The following is an 11,177-nucleotide window of genomic DNA, read 5'->3' on the forward strand; positions in this document are numbered from 1 at the left end:
TTTCATGTTTCCTGAGACCGTCCCGTTCGGCTTGCGTGTGGAAAATTGCTGATCCGAGCTTGCAATAGCTATCTCCCAGTCGAACCTTTTCTGGAAACACTCTTCTATTGGTTTGTGACGTTAAATTTCTTTCCCTGTTGTCTTCACAGGAGCTCGTTTGAATGGACCCAGCTAAGAAACGGACAATAGCTATCTTCCGGTCGAACCTTTTCTGGAAACACTCTTCTGTTGGTTTTTGACGTTAAATTTCTTTCCCTTTTGTCTTCACAGGAACTCGTTTGAATGGACCCAGCTAAGAAACGGTGTCTCCGTACCCGTCGACCCAGTGATTCTTCCGAATCTGAGGGAGAGAAAACCAATGATTCAAATGAGCTTGTGCAGCAAGAGGACAGTACGCATGTAGTTGAAGCCATAAGGGAATTACAGAAGGTCCGTAAGCGACCTCCTGGTATCAGTCTCTCTGCTTTGAGTACTGGAAAAGCAGCTCCAGAAGAGACAATCATCGTTAGCGACCCCTTTAAGTTGAAAACGGGTGGATTGGTGGAGATCAGGAACGCGATCAGGTCGAAGAAAACTGAAGAGGAGGATGATGTTGAAGCTCGTTTGGCTAAAACCTTCGCGACAGAGACTAACAAACGAGATGAAGATGCCGAAATGTTTGTTCTATTCCATGCTTCATTGATACATTTTTCAGGATTAAGTATATCGAAGAAGAAATCGCTCGGCGGAAAGGATTGCGACGTACTCCATCCCCAGAATCGTAAGTTTGACTCTGATGTATTCTATTCTGCACACTCACACCCGATGCTGTTCCATGTGTTAATACATGTTTCATCGTTTAAATTAATGCATGATAATTGTATCAACCCACTACCATTTTGGGTGGAACGTTAGTTGTAACCCATTCCTTGTTACTCACGTCGACGCTTCAAATACTAAGAGACCATCTGGCTCTCGAAGCTGTCAACAGTCACCCGCAGCCAGGGGAATTTAGCTTGTTCAGACTGAAGTAACATTCAACGGGACACACTGAGTCTTCCACAGCTGTGTGTGTATGGTTGGCTTGTCTGGGGTTGTTCGACGTTCTGTTTTCCGTCGTGTCCTCAACCTTTTCGCCACGAATTCTCCAGTCTGCATGGTGTTCGTCCCTTCTTGAGAATGCTGATCGTCTATGCGAAGTGTGGATGTGACCTGTGAAAACCCGGGGGTGAGGACGCAGATCTCTAACCTACTTGGTGTGGCTTGGGAGCACCGGGGTTATGTCAGTGTGTACTCTGATGGGTTCCATCTTATGGTCTCCATTTATTGGTTGAAGTTGGTGCACATAGTGACTCACATTTGCGATCCGACCATGACCGAAAGCAGTACGTTGCTGCGTTAGCTGCTTCACCTGGTACTCGTTGTGTCTTCTGCTCGTTGTCCTCTCAAACCAACTTCACAGGCTTATTGGATTCCCACCGTACCACTCATGAACTTACACTTTTTGTGCGTGTGACCTTCTCGTGCCCTTGTTTGTTCTGGACTTAGAGTGAGATCAGAAAACATATTACGTTGTAGGAAAATGGGTATACAATGTTGGCCAAATAAATTTATCTCGAATGAGCCCACACAGTGCTCGTCTGCTAAGCCTGTGTTTAAGCGAGCTGTTTAAGTTGTGATATTTTCGCCTTGACTTAGTCTGATTGTGATTTTGCCATTCGTCACAACATCAACAGTGTGGGTGTTCTGAAATTCTATTACCTGCCGGCGATCACTGCTCATATTCCTTACTGCACATTCCTTGCCCAACAGCCCTTTGACTGACGAGACAGTAGCATTCTGAAGCGTCATTTCTGTGTCCTATTTAGCTCGGGTTGGTGGCTGCTGAATCCTTCAGCATTTTTGGAGATGTTAAGGTATAGAATGAGGCATTCTGCTGTACGAGTATTTTGGCCATACTGATTGCTATCTCAACGAAGCATAGTGCATCAACAAACTGCAGTCCGTTCGGTACACGCTTTTTTTTGCCTTTTTTGAACGAAATTCCGAAGCTCGTTCAGAATCATAATCGAGATTGAACGCCGTAATGTAGCTGATGTCAACATCTGTAGAAGAATACTTTCGTCGTGGTTATCAATGTGTACTATGAGATGCAACAGCTTCACCTCCAGGGCCATGACTGAAACTTACTGTATGCTTAATCAGCTGTATTTTAATGTGACAATTGTACTTATGCCACTAGTACTCACTTTTCTGTTTTTGGCTGAGGTTTTTCTGCTCCTAACCTCTTGGGTTCGTCTACATTAGATTGATTGCATGGCCTCATGCTAGGTTGGATAGAGTCGGACATCAGGACTGAGGTAACCAAGTTAATGGGTCAGTTCACTGATCCAAGGGTTTTTCATTCATATGGTTTTCTTCGGCCCGGTTTGGGCTAGATATACGAGCTCTCCTGATTCTCGAGACTGGGGGCCGAATATGTGTAGCGATTTGCTCCATTAAATTTAGACTATGGCTGTTACCTTGCGGTTGATCCTTTGAGTTAAATTCCTTGGTTGAGGGTCCTACTCGTCCCTTTGTGCAGGACTGAGCAATCCGGCAGTATCCTACTTATTGTGCATACTGTGTTATGCTGGCAAAGCGTTATCTCAGACCACATCGACCTTCTCTTTCCCAAACTTATCTATGGGCCTTATTCAATCTACACAGCGCGCGTGAGTGCTGATGCTTACAATCTCTTCATTAGAACTTTCTAAGTTGTCTCTCTGTCAGCCTCTTATTTCTACCCTCTGTACGACAGTTGAAAACTAATATCTGATTGCGAAATATACATCATGTTATACTGGTAATAGTTTGATAACGTATCTTGAGGAAAGCATTAATGTACCGCTTACTTTCCTGTATGTTATATTCAATGAATTTTGAGTTCCAAAATTACTTGAACCCTTGGTATATGTGGCTCGCCGATAGTTTCCTGGAGCTTCCGAAGTTTTGAACTACTTACTGATGATGGTGATGATGATGATTATTGCCTGTATTCCGTCGAACCACCTTGTGAACTTCTGAGTTCTCAGTGTTTTATGTGATTCGTTGGCTGAACTCCTCGACCAACATCGACAAAGCAGATTTCTCCCTCAGCCTGTATTATCCCATGTCAGGATGTAACTTGCTCGCATCCTGGTTTGCACCATTACGAACCGGGCGTGGAAAACAACACCTTTGTCAGTAGACCATAACACTAACCGCCTAGCGATTACAATACGTTAATCTAGTTCATCACTTACGATCATTTCTCCTACCATTTTGAACCGGAAATATTCGAAAGGTATACGAGGACGGTGGAAGGGATTCACATTACGAAACAGGCTGAGGATCACTGATCTATGGGTTCATAGCCCCTGACTTTTCAGGACTACGTAACATCCACAATCAGCAAATAAAGCCACACCTGCAACTTGCATTACCCCAAATGAAGACCTCTAGAGAGACCGCATCGCCTCTCAAAGATTTCGCTGCACATCTTGTCATTTATGCAATTTCATTTCGTATCCGAGCTTTTGTCATCAGGAACATGGCTACCTTTCCCTGTTCATCATGCCGTTGATTGTTTATGTTCATCAGCCATGTTGAATCTTCATTGATCCGCCTAATGTCTTTCGAAAACGAAAACGACCAGCAATCTTGTTTTGGATACTCCGTTGCCAATCCACATCTTGTGTGCCGAATCCTCGTGGTAACTGCCAGCAAGCGAAATGTTGTTTTAAGATTTGTAGCAGCTCCTCATTGAAATAAGTTTAGGGGAACTGAGTAGTGTCTTTTGGCGCAGAGTGGAATTATTTCTCCATAAAGTACTCTTACTAGCGTTGGGGTCCGCTATCAAACTTTTATAACAGAAGTGAACGTATGAGTAATAAGAGCCGGGCCACTTGAATGCAACCAGTTCGAAAAGATGTATAATTTGAGTTCGCCTTCCATTTGCTTATTTGAAGTAGGCCTACCAAACAACAATAGAATGCAAGTATGGCGTGATCTAGTCGGTTGCTTTGGTAGTCGTTATATCCTTTGGTCCCCGCTACCCTGGCCCTCATATCAGTTTACCTATGCCACACTATTTTCCAGAAAAAACAGTGACCTTGACGGCTGTGGTTTGAAAGAAAGCGATTCCTTCGTCCTAAAGAGGATCTTTCTCCAAACAATTTTAATCTTGCTAATCTAAGGCTGAGAATCAGGTCGTTTTCATAACATTCTACCACCATTTCTGGTATATTTTTCCAAGTCAATGTGGCATTCACTTATAGGCTTGTGGTACTCTTTTTACTGCCTTTGGCTGTTTGCGATATGCAGACGCGCGAAAACACTCCCTGTTTGCACTGATAACAGTTGTGCGCATCTATGCCCTAGTGACGGACCCATCTTTTATCGCCTGTAATTTTTGGTGATCGTGTTTGTCAGAATGGTATACGACTTAGACACAATCATTACGCTCATATATCAGCTGGATGTTCGAAGATCCGTTAGTGCGGGAAATGCGGAGTATTCCAAATTCTTGTTTGGCTCCATGCTCCAGAGCCTCTTGGTTCTGGCTCGTGCAGACGACTCTGTTTGACTCCATCTTCCTCCGCCTCTTCTTGTTCTACAGTAATGCTGGTGCAGACCTCCTTCGCGATGTACCGGAATACTTGAGACCGGTTATCGGTCAACAAAAGGAGGATATGTTATCCAATCAAATGCTTTGTGGGATCCCGGAAGTTGACTTGGGTGTGGATGCGAAAATGCGCAACATTGAGGCAACGGAGGAGGCCAAACAAACTTTGCTCAAGCACCGTTTCAACCGTGGCTACGGAATGGCGTCTGATGGCCTGGCCCCAACTAATGTGGCTGTCAACTTCGTTCAGCACAGTCGATGGAGTAAGGTTACTTCTCTGTTTTGATTATTATTATTACCTGAGATGTCTTGTATTTCCAGGTGCATTTTGTGCACCCTAAGTTCGTACTGAGTAACCGTCATTCTATAGCCTAATACCTATCCACACATGGGATCTGTCTGCTAGCTTTTGTGGCTTACCGTTTACCAGAGCCTTTAGGTTCATTGGGCATATCGGTTTAGATAACTGATATATCTTTCGAAATTTCGGACATGTTCACAGTAACCGTAGTTCCTTTCTTTGTAGAACACAGGCACAGTTGTTTCTGATGATCAGAGTTGGTGTTTCGTTGTCTGGACGGCGTTAAAATATTTAGAAGTTTTAAGACTATCGGATGGTCTACCAGGCAGATGCGTAGGAAGAAACGGTTAGCTACTTGTTGAATTGTGTGCGCAGCAAATGTGGTAGATTCTGAAAGAAGAATGAGTGTGTGGCCATTCTGTGTGTTTGACTGTGCGCAGCCGTGTTTTGTAATTCGGCTGCTGAACTACCGGAAAATGCGACTCTTTCATGGCGTGAGAGTCATTCACTGTCTTCTCCTGATCTTCATACCCTCCATTGGACATCGCATTGATCTTCAAATTAGTCATCAACCCTAGATATTCGCTTTAGGTGAACCCTTTCGGAATTCCGATAAGTTACGTAGACCTGTTTCAACTATACTGGCACTCAAACATTGGTGAATGCCCCCATAAATCTACATTGACTTCTTGGACTTCAACATGACTTCCGAGTGAGGCCTACACTAACGTGAAGAGACTTATTATGTCGTGCCGAAAGGAACAAACTCTGACCAATGACTAGACTTTGGCAACACTAAGTTCTTTATCGAACAGCTCCATAAATATGAAATCCCTTGTAAGTCGCTAGAAGAAGTAAATATTGCTAAAGTTCGCTCACATATGCTTCTTCGATACTAGAAGATCTTGTAGAAAGCAGTAATTTTTTGGGCTATTTCTTGCGGGCCTAGAGAACCCTACTCATTAGTATTTAGTTGATCAACATACTGCTGCTTAAGGAGCTTCGATTGTAGGGTCATCAACAGGAGGCTGGACATTGAATTACATTCTTTGCACAATGAGGGCAAATCAAAGCGCTCCAAATTTACCACCTGGACAATTAAGTGGCAAGCGGTCTGCTGGGGATTTCGTATCCGGGTTTTCGCAGTCACTAATGTCGCGTTCCGTTTTTCCTTTGTCTTACGTATTGCCTAACAGGGAGCATTGGTAAAGGTGCCGAACTTCATCGAAACGAAATTCACTTGAGATATGCAACTTCACCCATGCTTCTGACACTATCACCTCTACACCTTTTCTTGATATAGAACCCGTTAATTACCACACTTTGGACTCAGAAATAGCTGAAAGGGACCTTGAGTTTGTCCCGGCGTAACTTTTAACACCAACCCGCGTTCTCCTGTAGCTATACTCTTGCCGTTTGTAAATTGGTAAAATAGGTTTGACTGTTAACTCGTTTGTTTTCTGTCGTCGATTAACGAATGCAAATGAAGCAATTGTATCCCGATATTAATACTTTCTTGATTTCCTACCTACCTGCCGTTCCTTAACTGATTTGTATGCTGGTATTTTCATACTCCTTCAGATAGTCACAACGCGACGACAACCTTTTCATCTGGCGACTACACACGAGACCTTCTGAATATTGCTTCGAAGGCCAATCCTCACAAGACGGACATTGTCCAACAGCAGACAACTGGGCTTGATGGTATGTGGCATTCGTTATTCCAGGCTCTCTCAACTTCCCTTGCAATATTCCATTCGGACACTGTCAGAACCTGTACAACTTTCACGATGTCTGTTCCGTTTCACCGTTAGTCACCTGGTATATAGAATACTCAGATTCCTGGTTTTCTCCAGTGTGGCGAATCCTCTCAGTTCGTAATTGAAATCGACGGCCGATACTAGTTTGCTAGGCCAATTACCAGGAAACTAAGACTCATTTCTTTCGTCGTTTGTTCATGTATCGTCTTTTGACGACACGCGGAGGCCAGGATTTAGACGTTTCCGCTTTACACTCATCGCCTCTTTTGAACTATATTTTTCGACTACCACGTTGTTATCTCAATACGGTTTCTCATGGCACTCAAGACTACTGAGTATCGATGACCTTAATTACAGGGTGCGCTGGAGATAACCCATTGATTAAGGCGTTAACCGCGAGCTAGGTTGTCCAAACCTGCCCTGGCTATTCTATCGCTCATATGTCGGCATCGTCAGCCTAGGGGTATAGCGACTCCCATGTTTACTTCGAATTGTATAGTGTCTTTAATCTGAGAGGACGTATTCTCATTTTCTTCGTCCTGACTTGATCATACGACATGCGGGGGCCAGGGTTTAGCCGTTTCCGCTTTACACTCATCGCCTGTTTTGAACTATAGTTAAACCGCCACACTTGATTAAATCCTATGGCCTATTCCAGTGAGATGCATCGTGGTCCAACAAAACTGATGGGCGAGATAGCTAACGATTACGAAGATGTATAACTCTTTTACGGCAGAGAATAAGAAATGTCAAGGTAGTTCTATGATGGGAACAGTATGACCACACCACATTGGTCATTACTTCTGAAATACCGTGATCAAGTCAGGACGAAGAAAATGGGAATACGTCCTCTCAGATTAAAGGCACTATACAATTCGAAGTGAACATGGGAGTCGCTATACTCCTATATTCACTTGTCTCATATTCGCCCGAATGGACAAATATGGTGGGCTTATTTACAGTCGCTATCAGGTTAGATGGGCCAGTTGAGCCTGAGTTTCCCAACTTATTTGTAGGTTCTTGCCGACCAGTTATGTCCCTCAGCTTATGAAAGACAACATGAAGTCAGTTTAAGCAAAAACTAGTTTTTCGTACTTCGACTTCAGGTGGTTTCCTCTGGTTCTGATTTTATTACTGGTTTTCTGTTGGACACAAACCCGAGCACCGTACCTACTGATCTGCGCTACTGTTTTTGCATCCTTTCTAGCGGAACGTGAACGTTTGGGTGCCGAACGATCGACCGACAGTCTTGTATTACAGCGTTTTAAGTCACACATGCGCGGGCGCAAGCGACGGTGACGGACTCTTCCATCCTGGCTCTTGAGAACTGCTTTCCTAACCGATGTACATAAATTCCCCCGTCCCTGTGTGGTTGTCTGACTGTTGTGACCTCCAGATCCCAACTCCACCCTATTTCCCGTGTACAAAATTTTTCCGTTTATCCATGCTTTCAAACGAGCCACACAGCTGTTGCAACTGGTGTAAACTCTGTACGCCAAGCCATCTGTCTTTCTGGACACCTAGGTTTTAAGAGAACTTTGTATGAGTTTTTAAACACCTAAAATCACTTTCCCTTCATGCTTTTCTGCCAATTCGCTAATCTCAGTTGTCAGTTCTCTTGCAATAATTAACGAAGTGGAGGCACTTATTTGATGGTTTTGATGTATCCTTCATTCACGTAGCTTGTTATGTAACTTCATTGGGATCACCAGTTACCGGTGATGATTGTTGGATTGTCTGTTGCCTGTACACGTATGCTTGTGATCAAAGTGGCGGTGGCTTGATGTTGTTTTTCTTTGTGTTTGTTTGAAGTTACGAGGCACTGGTCTAGAACATTTCCCGGTTTGTATGGACCGTTCGGGTTTCACTATTTCTGTAGTACATAACATAACCTTCCATTAATCATCATCATCACTATCAGCGTACTTGCCGTACAGTGGTTGTGGCTGGCACAGTTTCGATCAATTTACGAGTTCATTGTTTTACCGATAGCAACGGAGCCACGGACAAGCGACCACCTTGTAGTGGACCCTTGAGGTCGTTCCGATAGAAACAACTCTCCCAAAAGTGACTGTTTTGGTTAATTCCTTCAGATGATCTACGCGGTGGCGAGAAATATGTATTTGTCGTGCGTGGAGACACACGACCTTATAACAATTGTATTCCATTCAATCCACGGAGCCATCATATTGGATGGACCTCTGCACCGTTTTGGGGAGGAGAAACAAACGGAGAAAACCGTAAAAATGGTGCTCGTGGTTTAACATCTAAAACCGGACAACTTTGTTTCGGTGCTCCGTGCTTTTCAGCAGTGACTCTGATCTTCGCCTTTAATGTATCCCCAGTGATTATGCTCAGCTATTATCTCTGCTTAGCCATTGTAGGCTCCCCAAGAGGACCTAAACCCAAACGTTCTGACTGCTCCCACAAGAAAACCCTAACAACTTTAGCTCGCGGTTCGAACTTCTCAGATGAAGGCTAGGGAAAGGGATCTTGAACAAAACCCCCCACTACCTTATGTCAGACTTTTGGATCACAGGCTCGAGATGGAGTACCCTAGACGAAGCCCCTTCATTCGTCGACTTTCCACGACGCTTCCTTCAACTTAGTCGCGGTAAATTTTGCCGTTGGTCGTCTAACCGTGCTCCGTATCTAAAATTCTGGCCTGCAAAACGAATCAGAATAATCCCTCATCAAATTCAGATTTGTTCCACAGTATTACTTTCAAAGTTCGTGCTCTAAGTTGACCTGGGCAGCACATTTATTGCTCAGACCCTGTTTTCTCTTCCAGTCGACGTATCTGTTGTCTCTGAAGCACGTATACAGGATCCATATTCAGTCATACACTTTAAACTGCTCCAGACGATCCCGGATTTCTCGCACTTCGATAGACAGATTGGTGAGAGCCGAAGGCATTGCGAATTAGGAAGGCCAAGTTGGTGTTTGTCAGACTTCGACACTTGTGGCGCTGACACGGCTGTTAAGGGTAGAGTGTACACTGCTGCTCTCTTCCTGGATCAGAGGTGTGGCCGCTGCGTGCAGATCTCCGCTGACGCTATCTGTTTGACTATCGGTGCCTCTGAAGTATTCCTTAGGTTTGATTGGAACATCTGATCAGTGATGGTGAGGTTTTCGGGTTCGGTAACTCCCACAATATGTCGGCTGACCACACTCTATGGGTAACGCTGGTTAGATCATATACTTCCTATGAGGGTGCGCTGCTTGATCAGCAATGTGTCGGGTGAAGAAGACCTAGTGATGGTCAATCCATGATGTGGCAACGGAGCATGAAATTATTTACCAGTTAACTCAGTTGCGTTGGCGGTTCTCTGTCAAAGCCTAGCTCCCTCAGGTCCTGTAGTGCGAACAAGCAAATTCCTTGAACATCAATAAACTGGCCGGGCCGCGGTGGCTGAATATGTGGCAACTTCAGTGTATGGTTTCGCTCGGTTGTAGCACCCTTTCGGTGCTTAGCTGCCATGCCACACGAAAGAATAACGGATGAGATGCTGCCAAATCCCCAAAGTCCGGATGAAAGCATTCGGGATTCAGAGGTTTGGTTCGAACTACGGACCTTCCGGTCGGTGAATCTGACCTTTATTCACTGAATTGCCTTCTACATGTTTGGTAGCTGGAAAGCTGACCTGACTGGCTGGCAGTGGTATCCTTAATAGAGACTCTCAATGGTCCTCGATAGTTGCAGCAAATGAATGTATTTCGTGAATCGCGTACGATCTGGTTTCAGGTAAGACAAGGTTGACTATTTTGTAATAGTTACTTATTGAAACAGCGCCACATAAACTAAATGAATATCTTAATTTGTGTGACCGATGTGGCAACCCTTGCCTTGGGTCTATTTTCTGACCCCAACGAACATGAATTGGGCGCAGTTTTGTTCCTCTCACCAACAACCAAACCGTCTTCAGTGAATTTCAACTGGCTGCTAGATCTATCGATCAAAGTCGGATGCCCAGGTAAATACGTTCAACGTTTTGTAGATAGTTGGTACTGCACCCTAATCAACTTTGCCGATGAGGTGCTTAACAGTATCATGATTCCAATTCTAGTGCATCACACATTGACTTGCTTCCCATTGTTTTAGTGAGTTGATGACTGGATGGTTTTTCCAACTTCAGTAATCCAGGATACGGGTATCCATAAGCTGATGGAAGTGTTTCCTCAACTTGAGTCTGATACGGTATATTACGTGATCCAACATCTCACTTTGTCTGTTAGCCAAGGTTGCTTATCCCCTCGGTCAAACCTTTGCCGACCGTCTACACTAGAGTAAACGAAGTAACTCATTGAATATTTTATTGTATCACTTTTTCCACGGATACGTTTTATGCGTAAATGTCAGTTGGTTCTAAACCTGTCAAAGTTCATTCCAACGAATGAAAGATAATGAGCGCAACAGTCGGATACACAATGTGTGCATAGAAAATGAACTTGGTAGCACTAATTCTACCTGTTACACAGATCCCCATTCTGT

The 11,177-nt window shown here is 44.1% G+C and overlaps 1 protein-coding gene across 1 annotated transcript; it reads left to right on the plus strand.

Annotated features, from left to right (window-relative positions):
• Positions 1 to 282: 282 nt before the first annotated feature.
• Positions 283 to 8,415, plus strand: T265_01374 (hypothetical protein; the record flags this gene model as incomplete). The annotated part of the gene is made up of 5 exons (XM_009165380.1): positions 283 to 656; positions 695 to 760; positions 4,619 to 4,887; positions 6,507 to 6,629; positions 7,893 to 8,415. 5 exons carry the CDS (start codon positions 283 to 285, stop codon positions 7,982 to 7,984), a joined length of 924 nt encoding a protein of 307 aa, XP_009163644.1.
• Between the last annotated feature and the right edge of the window lie 2,762 nt (positions 8,416 to 11,177).

This window comes from Opisthorchis viverrini (genome assembly GCF_000715545.1).
Source record: "Opisthorchis viverrini unplaced genomic scaffold opera_v5_14, whole genome shotgun sequence".
Classification (NCBI taxonomy): Eukaryota; Metazoa; Platyhelminthes; class Trematoda; order Opisthorchiida; family Opisthorchiidae; genus Opisthorchis; species Opisthorchis viverrini.